The 20833-nt window shown below is 35.8% G+C and overlaps 1 protein-coding gene across 4 annotated transcripts in view; it reads right to left on the bottom strand.

Annotated features, from left to right (window-relative positions):
• The window catches only part of CASP8AP2 (caspase 8 associated protein 2), a 53460-nt gene that overhangs the window by 10304 nt on the left and 22323 nt on the right, over positions 1 to 20833 (bottom strand). For 2 of the 4 annotated variants that reach the window (XR_002125397.1, XR_002125396.1), the window contains exons 4-11: positions 20268 to 20368; positions 19618 to 19692; positions 18629 to 18744; positions 13244 to 15432; positions 9618 to 12726; positions 8449 to 8548; positions 8165 to 8217; positions 5734 to 5834 (exon numbers count right to left, since the gene is read on the bottom strand). Coding sequence is in view for 2 of the 4 variants with exons in the window: in XM_019655013.1 (XP_019510558.1) it covers positions 6646 to 6649; positions 8165 to 8217; positions 8449 to 8548; positions 9618 to 12726; positions 13244 to 15432; positions 18629 to 18744; positions 19618 to 19692; positions 20268 to 20368 (5747 nt within the window). In the remaining 2 variants the exon portion in view is untranslated. Of the gene's footprint in view, positions 1 to 5733; positions 5835 to 6015; positions 8218 to 8448; positions 8549 to 9617; positions 12727 to 13243; positions 15433 to 18628; positions 18745 to 19617; positions 19693 to 20267; positions 20369 to 20833 lie in introns of those variants that run through there. The other 2 variants (XM_019655013.1, XM_019655012.1) reach the window with 2 other exon arrangements.

The following is a 20833-nucleotide window of genomic DNA, read 5'->3' as shown; positions in this document are numbered from 1 at the left end:
TGCCTCACCCGGGAAGAGCACAATGATCATACCAACATGGGCCAGTGAAGCGACGTCCTCCACAACTAGACTGAAGAACAAAACAGCAATTTGTCTACCTGTCTGTTCCCTTTCCCCGATTCCCCAACGCTGTTACCCTCCCTCCAATTCCCCAATAAAATCTTTAAAAAAAAAAGTTATGCTGAATCTATAGAGCCACTGGCAGGGTCAAGACACACTCAGGGAAACAGAAGGGAACAGAAAGGTTACAGAGGACAAATGTTTGAAGATAGAAAGGCAAAAGATAGAGAAATAAGTACATAGGGTGAGAGGTCCATTAGTTACTGCCTTGGTGCTAGTCAATGGTACCAATATTTTCCATGTCACCTCACTCACACCTGATGATATAAACTCCCTATGGGCAGAAGGGGTTGTTGGTTTTCTGTAGAGCAGCTGTAAAACATTTAGGATTGGGAACGTCGCCATAATACTAAAGGAAGAGAAAGTGTGTGTAATGGAGGGTAGCAACAGAAGAGGGAAGGAAGCTCATTTGTGTGAAGTCCCTCATCTGCTCTGCTAATGAGACTCAGAGGGACCAACAATGAGGAAAGAAGGGTTTCCCAGGAGAAAGTGTGAGATTATAGGAACTGCGTTAACCTACCAGGTCCTTAGCAGAGAATTTAGCATTCCTGAGATAAAAGGTGTTATCATGCCAAAATATAAACAAACCTATTATAGAAAACCAGAAGAACTGCAAAATAAAAAGTCAAGGTGAGTGATTTTCAAAAATTGTAGCTGTAGAATCTTAACTCAAGCAATCACGTGAGGAATTCCAATTTATAAAACAGATAGAAACGGTCACTCTTGTTGAATCTAGCCAGGGTGGAGGGCCTTACCTACTGCACTGCCCTACTTCCCCCAATCCAAACACTTGAGGAATCTAGTTTAAAATCTTGATTTAGAATAATCCCTCCACTGAAGAATAAGGAAAACAAAGTCCAAAGATTATGAAATTCCCAAAGATACACCAGGAAAACATTTAAAGTAGCAATTACAGGTTAAGGTTTAATGAGTGGCCCAGGAACATTTGTCCTTAACAGACGGCTTTATGCTTTCGTATCACACATACACTTTGCTTCAGTGAGGAAGTGAATTTGACAAATGAAGACTCCTCCAAGGTCTTTTATACTTTAATCCTATGAGTCAAGAAAATACATTTGACTTCATCATCAGAGCATTTCTGGGAAGAAGGAGTCACTTATTTCATAAATCACCTCTTAAAATCTTGCTAGTAAGGATTTGAAAATTCTCAGTAATGGTCATCTTTGAATTTTATTACCATTCACTTTCTAGGTACCTTTTAAAAGGTAGTTCTAAGGAGCATGAAATTAGATTCCACCTTCCACTTTCAAAAGCATTCTACGACAATGTCAACTTCAGAGATTTAATGAATGTGTGAAGAATTGATTATCTCATGCTGAGTAAACATAGTACTTATCCCACCGCATGTTGGCCAGTCCCCTCCCCCAGTCCCAGGATGTGCTTACTGAAATAATTTAGGCTACTACTTTGGCTTTCAGTGATACCCTGATGAATTTATTCTACAGGTAGGCCTGCATATGTGTGAAACGATGTGTACAGAATGATTCATTATAGTACTGTTTGCATTTACAGTAGACAGGAAACACTAGCATGTCCATCAATTGGGAACTGGTTACATAGCTATGATACAGTCACACAATGATCGATTTTCAACTGTAGAAAAGAATATATACTGATATGGAACATTTTCCAGCATATATTATTAAATGGAAATAGCAACGTATATAACTCTACAGGGTATGTTAGCTTTTGTGTAAGAAAGGGAAAGAAATAAGAATATGTACTTGTATTTGCAAAAAGAAATGCTAAAAATATACATAAGAAATTGATATGAGATTACCCTTATAGGGTGGATAAAGACAGAGATAGTAGCAAGACTCATAATAATATATTTTTATAGCTTCTTGCTTTTTGAATCACGTGAATATATTACATGCCTTCCTCAACTCTTCTCTGCCTCGGCATCCTTCAAGCACCAGATCATATAGCACTTCCTCTACGATGCCCCATCTCTTTGCTCATAACACTAGTATATCACTTCTCACAGTTAGCTGGGTGCTTGTCTCTCCAGGAAGCTGAACTCCTTCAAAGGAAGAATGATTCATCTTTTTATCACCAGCTCTTATCACAATGTCAAGATTGAGACAATATATATTTAATTCTTAAAATATACCTGAAGTGCACTGAATCAAGTTAATCATAATCCTTGGCTGATGGCACACTGCCATTATTCATCCACGCATAGATCTTTTTTATTCTTTAATAATACAGTGAACATCATGAGCCCACCCCAAACTTGAGAACTAGAAACCTGACACTAAATGGTTTTTCTACACACTTCTTCCCTATCCCTTCTCTTTGCCCACTTGAATCTGTTTATCGCTCCTTTGTTTTGATATATATCCATCCCATATGTATGCTCTAAAAATGTTTAGTTTTAGCTGCCTTTAAGCATTATAAAAAGGGTATTATTTCAACAAATGGTGCTAGAACTGGAAATCCACATGCAAAAAAAATGAGTCTAGACAAAGACCTTACACACTTCACAAAAGTTAACTCAAAATGGATCACAGACAGTACACCTTTCACCATCTTGTCTAAGGGCTACATCAAATTTCCCGTTTGCTGCCATAATCTGGGCACAGAGGACTAGATGGCCTTGGCATCCCCCAGAACATCATGAGCCCCAACCTTACGCTGACTGGATCTGATGAGAGGTGGAAAGTACTGTAGATGCTTTGGTAATAAGACATGCAAGCCACAAGGTAGGCTATGAGCCCTAGAAAAATTAAGGATCTGCCATCTCAATGAAGTTTCTGGAGATCCATCCCTTCCAAAGTGAAAGATAAGTTGCTGTCCTTTGCACTAATATCACCTCCACCACACACACACACACACACACACACACACACACACAAACAAACAAACAAACCAAAAAACTAAAACAAAAAACAAAGACCTAACTACTAAAATCCACAATGCTTGATAAGCTTTTGAGAATGGATACTACGCAGCAGCTCAAGTCATGTGATGTCCCCGTAGTTCAGCATTCACTAACAGAGCCAGAGCTTTGCTGCACAACACTGGTGGTGGGGACTGTGATTCTTTCATTGAGGCTTTCCAGAGACTTCATGCAGTGTGTGTATTAGCTTTGGTCTCTTTGAGTCTCATCTGATTGTTGGGACCTTGCTCTGCTCTTGCACTGCAGGCTGAACAGTCTTTTCTTTCTCTGTTCCCAGTAAAAGCTCACAACCTTACTTACTGGTTAATCATTAAGTGGGCTGGGGTAGCACATTAAATGGATGTTTTTTTTAGAACTGAAATTAAATTTACCCCTTACCTCACACCCTACAAAAAAATTCCTGGTGAATGTAGATGTAAATATGTGAAGTAAAACAATAAAAGTTTCAGACAGTAAAAAAAAAAATAGCTTCATCATCATGGAGTTGGGAAAGATAGCTTCAACAGCTACTACCATAAATAAAAAGAATGACAAATTAAATCTTCATTAAAATAAAGAATGCCTGTTGCATCAAGATATGTGACAGTGAAAGGCAAACCACAAGTAGAAGGTATTTCCACCTATAGAACCAACAAAGGGCTCATATCCAGATTATATAAACAATTCCTACACATTAATAAAATAGGTCATAGACCTGAACAGAGACTTCATTAAAAAAAGGATATTCAGGTAGCCAACAAACATTCGGGAGATATCACTACACCTCCACCAGAATGACTAAGATTAAAGGCTGACAATGTGAAGTGTTAGAGAGCATGTGAAAAAACTGGAGCTCACATCTACTGCTGGACAGAGTGTACAATGATAAAAGCACTTGAGAAAACTGTTTGGTAGTATTTCCTCAAGCTTCACCTATGTGTATCACTCCTCAGTATATATGCAACAAAAATGTGTCCATACGTACAGCAAAAAAAACATAGAATGTTCAGACCAGCACTATTTAAATAATCCCAAACTAGAAATGACCTAAATGGGTGAATCTCACAAACATGATGCTGAGCAAAAGAAATTCAAGAGTATATATGACCTGAAAGTTCAAAAACAGGCAAAACCAACCTATTCATAATATTAGCAATAGTATGTAGCTCTAGGAGGAAAAAGGATGGTAACTAGGAATAGATGGGGGGTGCTCTCTGGGGAGTTGGCAGTTCTCATTCTTGAGCTGGATGGTGTTATACAAGTGCTCACTTTGTGAAAAGTTTTTGTACTATTTCTTTTGTGCACTTTTGAGTGCCGTACTTCATTTTTAAGATCAACATTTTTATATCTATACCTTCATCCTAACAAGACAAGAACTTTTAACATTCTTATGGTCCTTCAATCTCTATCATGTTGATATTGTCTAAAATTAATTCTGGTTTATTATGAATATACTTTTTTTAATCTTTCTACTCCAATACACACTTTACCAAGGTATATGACCACTCTTATCACCTAGCTCTTATAATACCTCCTGAATTTGTTTTTGTTAAGTATTTTCTCCAAAAATCTTCACAACATGGACCTTTGAGTGGTAATGTTTTTATTAAGCCCTCATATTTGAATAAGTTTAAATGGATGTAAAATTCTAGATCTAATACTTTATAAAGTTTCCTTACAGCCAATACCTCTCTTGAAAAGATTGAGGTCCATCTGATTCTTGGTCCTTCATACAATGGTTTCCTATCTAAAAGCTTTTAGATTTTTATTATCTTTGATACTCTTAAATTTTAGTATATGTCTGGGTGCAGGTACTTCTTTCTCTTTCTTGTTCGGCATTCTATGGCCCTTTTATCCTTTAAATTTTTTCTTCTTCTGGACCTCTTTTGTTACTTGAATGTTGGCACATCTTTTCCTTCATCTCACTTAAATCTGCATTCATATTTCCTATTTCATCTTTTTTTTTGCTTCTTTCTAGGAGTCTTTCAATCTGATTTTCCAACTAATTCATTCTTTGGCTGGATCCATTCTATTCTTACTCCATTTTATTATGTTCTTTATTTTAAATATAGTTTTTTTATATTTCGACTTGGCTTCTTATTCTTGTATCTTATTACTAGAATCTTCCCTTTTTTTATATGTTTATTGGCTTTATTTTAGACTTTGATGATCTTATATAATCCAGTTCATTGTTTTCCTTTGTATCAGTGGCATCTTAGTCATCACTTTGGCTTGTGAACTCATTTACCTGGTAGTGTGGGCTCTTCTGAGTAATAATATGCACTGGGGAAAAACTGAGGCCCAGCCCTCTACACTATGTTGGGGGATTCAAAGAGAGGGAAGATAAGCAATGTGGTGGGCAGCCCCAGCACTATAGAAACCAGTAAGTTACAGGAAAACCTTGGATTGCGAGTAACTTGGTGAGTGTTCCGCAAGATGAGCAAACATTTCTAGTACATTTTAACTTGGTAAACCAGTGAGGTCTTGCAATACAAGTAGTTTGTTTCGGGAGAGAAATATGCTCACAAACCAAGGTATTATTGTATTTCAGTTTGTTATCTACCAAGCAATCCTTAGGATCAGGGCTTCCCTTTCAGACACCCTAAAGCACTTCCTAAATAAGAGTCTTGGGCCTAGATTATAACCCACTCATCCTATGAATCTAGAGGAAGAAGAGAGAACAAATAATGCACAAGCTAGTCAATCCTTACCTGTTTTCCCCAAATCTTCACCCAAAAGGACTTTGGTGCTGCCCTGATTTTATCTGTGAGGACATCTGCAGCTGAGGTCTGGTTCACTGTACTAGTACCTGCTGTGAAAAAGCAGGTGAAGGCAACTAGTTTTCTCTAATGCATCTACTCATTTAACCAGTCACACCACCACCCAGAACCACCTCAAAATAGCATCCCTGCGATTTTTTACTCCCCGCCCTCTTTTAACTATTATCTAACTAAACACACCAAAAAACCCACAAAAACATTCTAATCAAAATATAACAGAACTTTACATGGTTTTATTTTATACATTACCAGTATTGAAAGCAAACTTTATACAAAAAATTTTACACAGATTAAAAAAAATCCTTGGCTAGGCAAAGTCATTTATGTGTGTGTATACACACAAACACACATACACACACACAATACTTTACATTACTTTAAGTATACATATTTACAGATACACTATTTAAATTACTTTACAATTTACCAAAATGAGGAGAGGCAATTAGAAAAGCAAATAAAAATGGATGAAAATGAACTAAATAATCGTTAAATTTAAAATGCTACAAAACTATTTTTAAAAACCTAGAAAGTCATTTATTTGAAATATGAAAACTAAGGTTTCGATACTGTATCATTGCTTTTATGTTAATAACAAATTCCAACCTGTTTAAAAATGAGTATCTTGACCAATAACAGGTAAGCAAATCAGACTGATGACTGGAACAAGCTGAACATGCTGACTTGAGATTAATGAGTCAGCAAGTAATAACAAATATAGAGTATTATACAGTAATCAAATATGTCATAAAATTGCCCTCTACTTCCCCATTTAAAACACGAGGAATTTCAAACTTCTGTGTAGTATGCCATATCAATTAAGATTCCAAGGAGTTCAGCAACTTATCTGTAATGTAAGAAAATGCTCAAGTTATGATTCTATTTTTCTGATATGGCCGTTTCCTAAAATGTTGTTCTTGTAAATGAGTTCTACTTAGACAATACTGATGTTGAAGAACTAGCATTTTACAAAATCAGTTTGGTTAATTTATCATTATACTCTGATTTTTGAAAAGAATTCAATGAGACTATAGTACTTGGGGGGAAAAAAATCAGTTAAAAGACAAGCCAGGAATGAAATAACCCATTAATTGTGCTGTCATGGAGGCCAATAAAATCTCCAATGTCAAATCCAATAAAAGATTTTCAACTTGTAATGGGATTGAATTTGGAAATTGCAAACTAATAAGCATCACTTCCCGATACAAGTTAATTCTTCCATGAATAGACATTATTTTCAAAAGAGACTGAAGTCATATTTTAAGGTAACATTCAGGTAAAACAAAAAACTCAATTTAGTTTCTTAAAGACAGTGAATATTTTAAAGCACAGTAAATCTGAAAAATAATCAGACCATTTTTGCCTTGAACTATTTTTTAAAGGTTCTTTAGAATAAGCTTTTCCTTCAAATTCCCTATTATTAAGTCGCACATTCTGAATTATATAAATGAAGTTTTAGCTTCATAGTAAACTACTGAGCATGTCATTAGCAAACTAGTTGCTTTGAGATGATACTGAAATTAACAGAGTTTCTAAAGCCAGTAATTTACATCGGATCTAGAAACAGTTACAACTCAAATATATTAAGTACCCTTCAAACTGAGATCTATGGCCAAATATGGTTTCTATGCAGATTTAATTTAACATGAACTTAATTTAAAATTGGGTGTTGCATGTAAGTAATTATGACTACAAATCAACTGAGAAACAGTGATATATTTAAGCAACTGATTCAGTCAGCTCTTACAGAGAAATCCTGCTTTTAAACAATATTACCTTAATAAACCTCTACAAGAATGGCTTAAAGAAACTCAGGAAACATGTTTGTGAACATTACTAATAATTTAAGATGGTAAATCATGTCATCTATTCAGATGACACTGGATGCCATGTTTATGAATATATGTTTTGTATTTTAAAGTATTTTAGCATTCCTAATTAAAAACATGAAAAAAAGTTGAATGTGAAAAATACTAAATTACGACGACTGCACAGACTTTGTTGCCTATGAAACATACTGCTATTCAAGAATGTTTTATTTTTCACCTATATAAAAAATGTGTATTAATCATCAAATGGATTCCCCACCCCCACCTTAGGCTCCTCAGCAATCAGAAGGTTGAGGACAAATGCCATGCTGCTCTGAACTGCAGCAGGCTTCACTCTGAGCACGTCCTGTAGATGAGGTGACCTTAGCAGCCAGCACCAGCAATCATCCTCCAGCCTGTGACTGAGGCAGGAACTCAACTGGAGGTCTCTCACCCACTCCTCACATCTTCAATGACTACTAGGCCATTAACTGAACAGTTAAGAGTGTCAACTATTTACTTTACTAGTCTCCTGTAGTGTAACCATTAACTACCTGCATTTTGACTTTTCAAAGAGCTTCAATAGCTGCTGGAATCTTTCTGAGACCTGAAAAATTAAAAATGAGTGGTAATTAAAAATATCTCAATTTTCTTTTTTAATCTTTGATGACTATTTTCACAGAACTTCTTACAAAAGTTACCATCAATTAATAAAGAGATGAGTTCCCCCAAGTTGGCTAATAAATATTTACATATTTTAAACATGTTAAAAATGAAATTAAGTATTTAGAGTAGTAACATCTGTGAAGTTATAGAGATATAAAAGCTGGGTAGTTACCTGAGATGGATTTTTATTCAACTTGGCAGCTAAATAAGAAAATGTTTTCATTGATGGCCCTCTTTTCTGACACTCCAATAAAATTTCCCGATCATCATTTCTAAAGGGGGAAAAATGTTATTTAGCTTTTGTAGATTAGAGCAGAAAGTTAACAAAAGTTTCACTGCCTTAATTGTCCACTAACAGGAGGTGACACTTTTATTAAAAACCATAGAAAAATGAAAAAGTCTGTATATGGTTATGTATAAGAAATAAGATTATGGGTGATTTTAATCTTTGAGCTCATATATATTTCCAAAATTTTCTAAAACAAACATACTAATTTATTATTCTAATGACAAAATTAAAGATTTTTAAAAATTCTACCTTTAATGCATATAGTACTTTAAAAATTAGGGCCCAAACATGATCACAGACTTAGTAGGCAAAAAAACAACAGTAAAATAGAATCCAAATCTTCTAATTCCCAGGCCTCTACTTTTTCTACATACTCAGAACCCATGTGTGTTATGACAATCTGAGATTTTATTGTGCCATCTTATAAGTTACCTGAAATGAAGGCACAGAGGACTATGGTATTAAACAAAACTGATCACCAATATCAACAAAATTCCGCTTCCCTCATCATATACTCTAGCTAAGTCTGCAGATCATGGACCTCTAGTTCAACGGTTCACACAGTGGTTACCCTTCACGTGTCCAAAAGGGGGTCTGTAAATCTGCATTTCTTAAAAAGTTCACATAAAAGTCAAAAGTACAACCTATTTATGAAACTTTTCTGAAATTCTTAATTTAGGGAAAATTCAAATTATAAACGCTCACACTTTTTGCCCCATTTTACCACCTGTCATTCGTTTCTAAAATGTGCTCATACCAGTTCTTTACAAATGAAAGAATTCTTTTTAATTGACAAAGTGAGGTTAAAACACAATGAAAAGTTCTATCCATGGTGCTAATGCACATTCCTGGTTAAGAGCCACTGCTCTAGACTGTTCCACAGGACAGCTGGATTGTACCCTAGAATGTATCTTCTACCAACTTGGACTACTTTTGAAGTAAGTCATCACTTTCCTTATTTTAGGATGGGATACAACTATGATGACATGACAGAACAGATTATGGGCTTCTCAAAATATCCTAGTCATTTAAATGTCTCACAAAATCCTTACCTTGTCCATGAAACTATAACTTCTCCCTTCTTTTTAACAACATTTTTTGCAGAAAGGCTTATAGAAGTGCCAGATGCTGCTGACGGGTCCTTAGTCCCTGGGCTTGCCTTCAATGATGACGGGTCTTTAGTCATTGCAGGGGCCTTTTTCTTGTTCGCTTTCGTTCGGTGAGCTTCACCATTCTCATCAGAATTTTGGGTAATTTTATTGGACTTTTCCTTACTGGCTAAATCTGTTTCCTTTCTCTGTTTTTTCTGAGCAGAATGATTTAGATCAGAAAGGTTTTTTCTCTTCTTGTGAGCATTATCGAAAGCCCCGGGCAATTCTGAACTATCAGAATTTGATGACGGCTCTGATTTTAAATCCTCCTTTTTTATTTCATAAGAACTGGGAGATTCCAAGGTCAAATCAATACAGGCTTCCTCAACAATGCATCCCAAAGGCTTATTGGCCACTTGTACCTTCTCTTCTTTACAGTTATCTTCATCTACACTTAACACCTGACACCCCAAGTGTTCAACAGCTAAAGCTGGACAGTTATCTTCATTTTTACTCTCACTTGAAACATCTTGTGTCAAATCAATAAAAGTATCAACAGTATCAGGTGGCACAGTGTCTAATATTTGAGCATTTTGATCCAAATTGCTTCCAGAACATCCCAACTGATCAATATCTAAAACTGCTACTTCTATGAGTTCCCCCAAGTTTTTCGTCTCAGTGACTGGATCTTTCGTGAGGTCTACATATGTGTTTGGAAGATGACCCTCAACAGAATGTGGAATTTCTTCCACCGGAGGTAATCCTTCAGCGCTTTCAGGCACTTTTGGTTCCCATGCTTGTTGCAACTTGAAGCACTGATCGGCCACTTCATTACTATGACCCACTTTACCTGAAGCATCTTTAAGAAATTCATATATATCAGGAACCTGTGTTTGCATCATACAGTCCTGCTCTTCATGAGCTGGTTTACTGCTGTCAGCATTTCTGTTGGCATGTTTCAATTCTTCCACAGATTTAAAAGTTGTGTCCTGACATAAAATGCATTCCTTCTCTGCTGCTTCATCAGCTTCCTCTGCCATTCTGGGCAAAGATGTTAACGACTCACCAGCCACTGTATTCTGTATAAGACTAGGGGTGGTAGGTGGTGCTGCGTGCCGTATTTTCACAATGAAATGGTCATTGGACTTCTCCATTATAACAGCGTGCATGGGTAGGTTTGGGTGGTACTGGAACCCTGGAGCAACAGACCGGCTTGTCCATGATGAACAACTGGATTTACTGCTTGAGTTATCAGACTCCAGAGCTAAATGAATGTCTTGTTCAGATGCATCCTCTTCCTCAAGTAAGGCATCTTCACTAAAATGGGCACTAATAACTTCTTCAGGAGTTGAACTAGACAAAACTTCAGGCTTTAAGAAACTGAGATGACCATCTGACTTCAGAGGTGAGGGCACTGTTAAAGACACTGCTAGATCTTCAAGAAGTATGGAAGAAATACAGGGCTTGCTCTTTTCTGAACTACATATATTATCTTTACTTAAAGCTATGTTGGTAGACACATCAAACATACAACTTTCATCCAACACATCAGGATGAACTGGCAATGAAAGACCTGAAGACAGAGATGGACCTTTCTCAGATGATAATAATGACCAGTTATCATCACTAATCATTTTAGGACATGGAGAAACCACCCCTGAAACTAGCTCTTCCGTCGTACAAGCTGGCATAGATTCACACAGTAGCTGTTTCTCCGGAGTCTTTAACTCCCACTCACTTTTTTCATTACAGTTAACACTGTTGTCCAAAAGATCGGAACCTTGCAACAAACTTTTAAATATTTCACCCATCTGTGCATCACTCACTAAATTAAAAGTAAGGCTAGATGCTTGCTGTTCAGTTAGGATCTCGAAACAGCGTTCTGACTTTAAGCCTGCATGCTGGGATGTCTGTGCATCCTCAATGGTGCTGCCTTCCATTTTTCCTGGCTTTGGAGTGCTCGGGCAGTTTAGTTCCAAAGAGTGCTCTTCCAATTGAGAGTTCTTAATATTATCAAAACAAGTGTTAAAACTCTTTTTAACATCATGCTTTACTGTGTTGATACTGTTTTGGTCTTGATGTTTTTCCTCCGATTTTTTACATCCCAGTAAAGACTTATAAAAAATAGAATCTTCTGATTTAGATTTCTCTTTCAGCATTTCTTTGGAGTTGTGCCCATTCCCCTTCTGACAATTTGAATGTTGTGTTTTCCCTTTATCTATCTTTTCAAGTTTTCCTTCATCGCTGTCACTGCCAAAGTTTGTGGAATCACAAAACTTTATTAAGATTTTCTTAAGCTTGACAAACAAATAATCAAGTTGTTCATCTACAAATTTCCATGTTTTTTTTTTCATATCTGGTAATTGCTGTTCAAATAAACGATCCACTATGCCATTCTTTTTAACTTGCTTAAGTTTGGATTCTATAACATCACAGAGCTTCTTCTGTAAAATAGTCATTGACTTAGAGATTCTGGATAAGTCAATGTGTTTAATTAGTGATGTAAAACTCAAAATTGCTGAGTCAATAATTCTATGAAATTGTTTTAATGGAAAATTTACCTTGAATTTCATGTAATTTTTCCTTACATGTTTTCTTATCATTCGTAACATGTGCATAACTTCTCGTATACGAGAGGGTACAGCAATAATTGGAACTATTTTTTCCAGGCTGGAGGTGCTCATTGTCTTGTCTTTCTTCTCTGTTTTTGAAGAACTGCTAGATTCCCTTTGTCTTTTATTCCACTTCCTTTTGGTCTGCTGAATTGTTATAGGTGTTTTCCTATTGTCTTTATCCAAATGCACAGTACTTTTCCTACTTCCGGGGCTAGTTTTTGTGTTGCACACTTCAGTAGAAGCTCTAGGTTTGGCACTTTTTTCAAAACCTTTTTGTGGTTTAGAATTTTCACTGTCGCTTAGGATTTCTCCTTCTTCTAATTCATCTATAGGTGAATTCTTATGGGAGTCAGCTTCTGTAAATTTGTCAGATTTGCAAATTGGCTTTTGATTTTCCTTGTTGAGATCAGACTGATTCTTGGAGGTAGAATGAGCTGAATTTGGTAGAAACACATCTGTGGAAGAGAAAGTATATTACTTACCTGACCACTAAATATAAGAAGAAATTAAATACTGAGTCTATTTCATTTTAATAACTTTTTTAAAAAACAAAATGTTAATGCCTAATATTTATTCATGTCATTGGTCTTTACTATTCTCAGAAGGTGCTCAGGAAGTTGTCTGATAACCATGATAATGTAGAGTTTGGTCATTTGGATAACCATCAACCAACTGTTCAGGTATCTTTACCTTAGGTTAGCAGTATCATCTAATGTGTCACCTGATGATGGCTTCTGAACAACAAAAATATATCTGCAAGCAAGCAAAGCATATTCGAAATAATCTGTCCTACCACTTTTTTTCACATAAGAATTACCTAAACTTAAGACTAAAAGCTCAATGTACATTTTTAGTTAACAATGAGAGTCTGAATGTGTTATTATGTTAACACAAAAGAAAAAGCACTACTTCATCTTGCTTATGTATTTTACATTCTCACAAAAAGTTATAAAATACAATCAGAACTATTACCTTTATGACTGTTACGTAATGACGCTTGCAATGGGCTTTCCAGCCTAAGAATTTTTGCTACAGGTCTCACTGGACTATTCAGAGGACTGATGATTTCTGGAATAGGTCTCAGGTGATTAAGATCGATGCTCAGAACTGAGTTCTCATCATGATATACTGAGTTTGTTTCACCAGTTTCTATTCTGTGGTCCATTAACTCAGCCTGCTGAAGTGACGATTCTAGAGTCTCTTTAGGTAAGCAGGACTTACTCTCAACCAGTGGTGTACCAACAAGGCAAGGCTCAAATTTTGGGTTACCATCTTCTGAAAGTACCGGCAAAATGCCAGCTTCTTCAATTGAAGGCTGCAAAATGCCTTCATTGGATTTGGCCACTGTTGTTGAACAAGCCTCCTTCGTTTCCCTATCTTCAGAAATACTACAAGAATTTAAACCATCATTTCTTTTGGTATCCAATTCTAAGCCAAAGTTTTGAGAAACATTTGTTTGTAATATGTCCATCACCACAGGAACTGCTGCCATTGCACCATTAATGCTTTGCTCCGTTTCTGTTGATGATGCAAACAAAGGTTCTGTTTGTTCCATTTCCACAGGTGCTGAGGAGGAAGTCTCTGTACCACAAATGGGCATGTCACAATGCATAGTCTTCTCAACAGATTTAACTAACAAACTATTTTCTTCTTCCATTTTCCCTTCTGGAATCCTGGTTCTGGGTTCAGATGCTGCTGTTGCAAGATCATCCTTTGGTTCTAATGACTTTGATTCAGTTTCCTCTGTGTTATGTTTACTCACAACGGGAACACATGTCACTGTTTTATCCTGCACCGAGGACTCCAAGTCACATATGCCACTGGATTTGGGAGTGTTGCTTATTTTATCCTGATTACCCTGAGAAACAGGCTGCTTTTTAGCAGGAGAAAGAGTTAAATTCAATTTTTCCATAAAACTCAACTTTAAGTCTTTGTTTTTTGTTTCATTTGGACCACTGTCAGTTTTAATTGCAAGGTCTTTATTCTCTCCACCTTCAGAAACATCATTATTAGAGCCTTTATCATTTTGTGGCTCATTCTGTCTCTTTAAATCGGTAGTAGTCTGCTTAGTTTCTCTGCTAGTCTTCTGCAAATATTCTATAGGTATTCTTTTGTCATTTCTCATATACCTGTTTTCTTCTTTGCTTTCTCGTTCTCTTTTCCTCTTCTCTTCAGTTCTATGCCTTTCGGTTTCTGAAGGTGTGCTCTCCCAGTGGTGCACAGCTTCAGTTTCCTTGGAGTCAGCGCACTTGTGAGTTCTACTGGTTGACAGAGAAGATGAACATCTTCCTTCTTGGAAACTATGATTACTCACACCCCTGTCTCTTTTACAATCTTCCCTTCCTTTTCTCTCTTCTAGATGGTATTTACTTGAATTATGAGAAGATTTTGGTTTTTCATTCCTGAAATGAGGAAGAGATACTCGTTCAGATCTTCTCCAATGATCTTGGTCTTTTACTACTGATTTAGGTTTCTGATCAACTTTTCTTTCTTCTTTTTCTTGTAATTTAAGTTCTTTTCTATTTGTATTTTGTGATCTTTCACTTTGCCTTTCTAGCTTTTTGTCACTCTGAGAGTCTACTCGAGTGTATGACCTCTCTCTATAGGTTTCTTTCTCCCCCGAAGAACTCACACGTTCATTTTTATAATCCAAATCTGTGTTACTTTTAAACTTTGAATTTTTGCTTTCAGTCTTTGGTTCACCTTTACTGTATTTCTCAGTACGTCCTTGTAGCCTTTGACTGGCCTCTATGTTCTTTGGTTCACCATCACCAGAGCCAGTGTTTAAGTCTTTTCGTATTCTATCGGTTCCTCTACTATATTGGCTATATCCAGTATCTTTTTTCCCTCTTCTATTATCCTCATTTGAGCTACCCTCACTAACCTGATAATGGGAACGTGACCAAATGCCATTGGTGCAGTGTTTTTCAGTAGATGTAGAAAAATGCAAAGTGCTCTTTTTTTCCGAATGCGATTTTGTTTCCTTTATGAGGTTTGGCAGTGAAGTGCTATGATGTACATCTTTAGAAACATCACTTTTCACTCTGTGATCAGTCTTTGCACAATCATTCAAATGGGGAGATCTGGATTTAAGATTTAAGATTTTATCTGATGTCCTTGCAGTTTTATGATTATTTCGAAAATGTGGAAACTCGGACAATCTATTAAGAAACAAATTAACAACAAAAAAACCAAAGTTATTGCTTTTCAATAATCCATAGTTTAATCACATGTGATACACTTTAAAATCGGGGGCCCACATACTGGAAAAACTAATTTTACTTTGTATAAAGGCATGAGTAATAAGAATTTACCAGCTTCTAACAAAATGGGCCAGTTTTCAAAACCCAGGACTCTCTTTCATTTCTTTTCTCAGACACAATCTGAAGAACCCCTCAGTTCTACCCCAGCACTTGCCAATGTCTCTCAGACTTCCTTTACCACAGGCATAGAACTCCCAAACAAACCACAAATTCACTTCTTTTAGAACAGGTGACATTTTCTTGCCCTCACTAGCTCGAGCCCAACTGAAACAGAAAGTAAAATGAAACTTTGCAGGACAAACAAACGATCAAAACAGAATTCTATGTAGCTCCCTATTCTAATATTCTGTTTCACATACAATCCCACAGTAAACCAAAGCATCAGTAGCCATCTTGAAATGGCACATAATGTGCAAAAAGTAGAATATAAAATTGTGATTCTGTGATTCTTTCCTAAGAAAATGATATGTATGTATTGTCAAAAAAAAAAAAAGCTTAAGTCTTAAGATTTTATATTAGTGTTTCAGAAAACTAGCAGTTTTCCTAACATTTAAATGAAAATAGCTCATTTTAGCTTTTTATAGTAAGTTAATCTTCTTGAACTTCTGTAACTTCCATGAATATCCATGTATTTGTTACTAATCACGACTAAATGTGTAGAGAAAACCAAAACGTGAAAGACTCGGGAATTAGGGGGAGACCTTTATAAAACAAAAGGCGACATATAGGGAGACACATACAACCTAAGGCAAAGTGTAGATCTTACACGGCTCTTGTTTGGTTGAACTATATCCTCTCAAAATTCATTTATTGAATTCTAACCCCTGGTACCTAAAAATGTGATCTTGTTTGGGAATAAGGTCTTTACAGAGGTAATCAAGTTACAATGAAGTCACTAGGGTGAAGGCCCCAACCTACTATGACTGGTGTTCTTATAAAAAAGGGGGATTTGGGGCCGGCCGAGTGGCGCGATGGTTAAGAACTGGCTTGGGACGCCAGAGGGCCCCAGTTGGATCCCACATATGAGGGCCAGTGACACTGCCCTCTACAGCTAAGATGCTGAACAACAGCTCAACCTGGAGCTGGGCTGCCGTGAGTCGCCTGCAATGGTGTAGGCTGCAGCCCCTGTGGCAGTGGGTTGCCATGGGCTACCGTATGTATGTAGCCAGCAGCCAGCGTGAGCAGCAAGCAGCCGCAGTGAATGACCGTCCAGAAGCCGGTGACTGATCTGCCTCACCCGAGAAGAGCGCAATGATGGTGCCAACTTGGGCCAGTGAAGTAACGGCCTCCTCAACTATATTGAAGAACAAAACGACAGCAACTTGTCTGTTCCCCTTCCCCCAATTCCCCAGCACTATTCCCATACCCCAATTCCCCAATAAAAATCTTAAAAAAAAAAAGGGGGGATTTGGACACAGAGGTGGGAACAGAAGGAAAACAATAAAGAGACACAACGACAAGGCGGCCCTCTTCAAGCCAGGAGAGAGGCCTGGAGGAGGCCCTTCCATCACATAAGCCTCAGGAGTCAATCCTGCTCACACCTTGATATTGGACTTCTAGTCTCCAGAACTGTGAGACAATAAATTTCTGATAGTTAAGCCGCCCAGTTTGTGGTGCTTTGTTATGGCAGCCCTAGGAAACGAATACATAGCCTGACTCAAAGAATCAAACATTAGAAGATATCTTTGAGACAAATTGGGAAATGTGGACACAAAAAGCACTAATCATAAAAGAAAAAAAAATCTAAAAAGTTTAATTTCAGTAAAACTAAGAACTTCTATTCCTCACATGACACAATAAAAACAGTGGCAGACAAGTCACGTAATGGGAAAAGATAATTGCAATTAATCTATTCAACAAAGAACTCATCTTCAATAAAGAACATGTATGTGGAACATGTATCATACTTCTTAAACTATAAGCTCTTAAAACCCACAGAGCTTGTAACACATAGTTAGTATAACACCATACTAAATAAAATATCAAGAGTTTTATTTTAAAATAAACCTTCACATTAAACACTTTCTAGGATTTACATTCTTGAGTTTACCTTAAATTAGTATTTCCAATTTTTCTATTAAACATAAAGTTTCAACCAAATGATACACATTTACCATTGGAATACTATTTATAGCTCACATTTTAAAAGTGCAAATATTTGACAAAATATTTATTAGATAATGTATAACCATGTCAAACAATCTAATGACATAACTCATCATTTATTCACCCAGTCTTCTGCCTGTTCAAACATCATACCCATCCCCTAAGATTCAAATATATTACATATAAAAATTTCCCCTACACTAAAGAGCCAATCTTATAGTTGTTGCACTGGTGGGACTTACTTAGGTTAATAAATACACAATCACCTTCATTTTCAAAAGGCCTAAAGTGCTTTATAATGCCATATGGTCCATACATAAAATGAGAAGTCAAAACTATTTGATGGCTTCAGCAGCAGTCACTGTTAACCAAAATGACAGCTGTTTCAGTGGACCAATGGAAACAGGAGTCAGAGTGGAATGTATTCCAGAATGAACAGAAAAAGGAAATGGAGACGGCAGGTTTAGATAACTTTTGGAGATGTGACTGTGAAGGAGAGGGGAGATGTGAAATTCTCCAGAGCACGTTTCCCCAACCCCCCAAAAAAAACAAAAAAAAAAAAGAGAGAGAGAAAGATTAAGTAGAAAATCCATTTGAGAGGAAAAAGGATATACAATTGAGAGACAGTTTAAGGGGTGTCTATTAATAATGGGTATGAGCACAGATGCATTCTTGATATTTTAATAATTTGGTGGGGGCGGGGGCCTAGAAGTACCCGTAACATACACACCATCAGCTTTTAGGTATAAAGAGCACCAGAGCAAATCCCAGTGTATCTGAAAACTGAATATATTCAGAGAGGTATGTGACAATATTCTATTTAATAATCATATATATATTCCATTATGATAATATACCATTAGTCACAGTAAAACCTTACATATTTAATAAAATACATGATTCTCATATTTTCCCACCCAAAGTTAAAAATATTCCACCTACCAACAGCCATGTAATTTATAAACAGATCCACACCCTTCAATTATACCTTTGGTGAAGATTACTTATTTCTTCATCCTTGCGGTTTATTTCCATTCTGGCAGTTTTGATAAGTGCTGAAATATTCTTCTTAAGAGATTGGTTTTCATTTTTTAAGCTGAAATTCTAAACATCATAAAATACATTTAATAAAGTATATATCTACAAGATTATTAAACTACTACTTATAATAGCTAGTGATTATTGAATGCTAACTACATATCAGGCATCACATATTTTATTTTGTCTTATGTAATTCTCAAGAAAGTCCTGTGAGAAGTACTATTATGCTCATTATATACATGGGGAAGCTGAGATTCAGAGAAGACAACTGGCACTAGAGTAAGACCATTTAAAAATGAAACTACTTAAAACAGGATCAAAATGAAAAAAACAAATAACAAGAAAAAGGTCTTCCTGGGTCATTATCTTGAAAACTGAAAATAAAAATGATAAAAAATGTTGTTATATTTAACAATTTAGCTGTAACGTGCAACAATGTACTAATTCTCAGATGAACAAAAAATGAATCTAGGATTGACTGGTTCTTTGGGGGAAAGAGAAAAGGAAGAGAAACAACTTAATCAAAAAATAAAGAACAAGACATGACATTCCTGATTTTTGTAGCATGATCACAATAAAAGTCACTGCAGCAAAAATTCTGAAGTCATCACCATTCCACCCCACTAGCCATTCTAAATCTTTGCTCATCAAACCATTCTCTTTTCAACCACCTAATATCATCTCTATGAATTTTCTATTATTTAACTGTTAACTAGTCTAACAGATTTATGTCAATGTCATTTAACAAATCAATAGTTTCCCTAGATCAATTTGATAGAAAATTATGCATGTTTCATCAGGTTTGCTACTTAATACTAAAAAGTTTATTTATAAACTGCCAACATTTCAGCATTTTAATTTCTAACAAAAGATTTTATTAAATTTTGATTTTCAAAGTTAATATGCAAAAAAATATATAATTCATTATAATGGTACCTGTGTCTGTATTTCCTTAAATTTTTTCATCAGCTCTTTCATTTGTAGCTGACATTTTCCATATTTTGCTTGCAACTGTAAAATATAAAAAGATTAATTAAAGCATCATTCTAAATTACTTTCTTAGCATCAATATTTCAAAATATTTAAAATGTTGCAAATCAACCCATTAAAAAGGGTAGAAGGGGTCTAATTCTACTAACAGGTAAATTTAGTAAGATTATTGGTTTTAGAAACTACTGGTTTTTAAAGTTTTTAATGTTTTTTTTTTTTTAACTTCACATTCAATCTCCAAACGTTAAAATTCAAATAAGATAGAAAGAAATTTGTCTAATTTAAGCCTTAGGACATTTTCTAACTTAGAAATCATGAAAAGATAAAATGTTATATCACACTGATTGCCTCCTGAGGTTTTATACATTTAGACACTTAAATGTAACCAAGCAAAATTATAACAAAATTTAGACAACCATTCAGGAAACATTGTTTTAAAAAGCAGATCTGAAGGCAGAAGCTGATTTAAGCGTTCTTTTAGTCTAAGAGCTACTTCCTAAACACAGAATGTTTGTGCAACAGTAAGGAGATGCCTGTACTTCCGGAGCTACAAAAGAGTAAAATAGCTGTCCTTAATACTTCCAGCAAACCCATACATCATTGTATGTTGCCTCCTTTGCAGTTCCTTCTTCAGTAAGAATTTCTTCATATAAATCCAAACAATTTCTGGATGGTACACAGGATTTGGAAGGACTGTCTAAAATAAACACATAAAAAGCCCTTACATTAAAAGATGTATTTCCAGATTCAACGCAATACTATCAAAATTCCAATGTCTAAAATACTATATATAAAACACAATACTAAAAAAATTCCTATTTTCACAGAAATATAACAATCCTAAAATTTGTATGCAATCATAAAGACTGCAACTATCTAAAGCAATCTTGAGAAAGAAGATCAAAGATGGAGGCACCACAATTCCTGATTCCAAATTATAATACAAAGCTATAGTACTCAAAACTGTATGTACTGGTATAAAAACAGATATACAGGTCAACAGAACAAAACAAACAGCCCAGAAATAAACCCACATACACATAGTCAATTACTTTATGACAAAGGAGCCAAAAATATACAATGGGGAAAGGACAGTCTTTTCTTTTTCTTTTTTTTTTTTTTTTTAAAGATTTTTATTGGGGAATTGGGGGGATGGGAACAG

Source organism: Hipposideros armiger, unplaced genomic scaffold, assembly GCF_001890085.2.
Source record: "Hipposideros armiger isolate ML-2016 unplaced genomic scaffold, ASM189008v1 scaffold_234, whole genome shotgun sequence".
Lineage (NCBI taxonomy): Eukaryota > Metazoa > Chordata > Mammalia > Chiroptera > Hipposideridae > Hipposideros > Hipposideros armiger.
The sequence above is the reverse complement of the archived record's forward strand: the minus strand, read 5'-3'. Positions and strand labels throughout refer to the sequence as shown.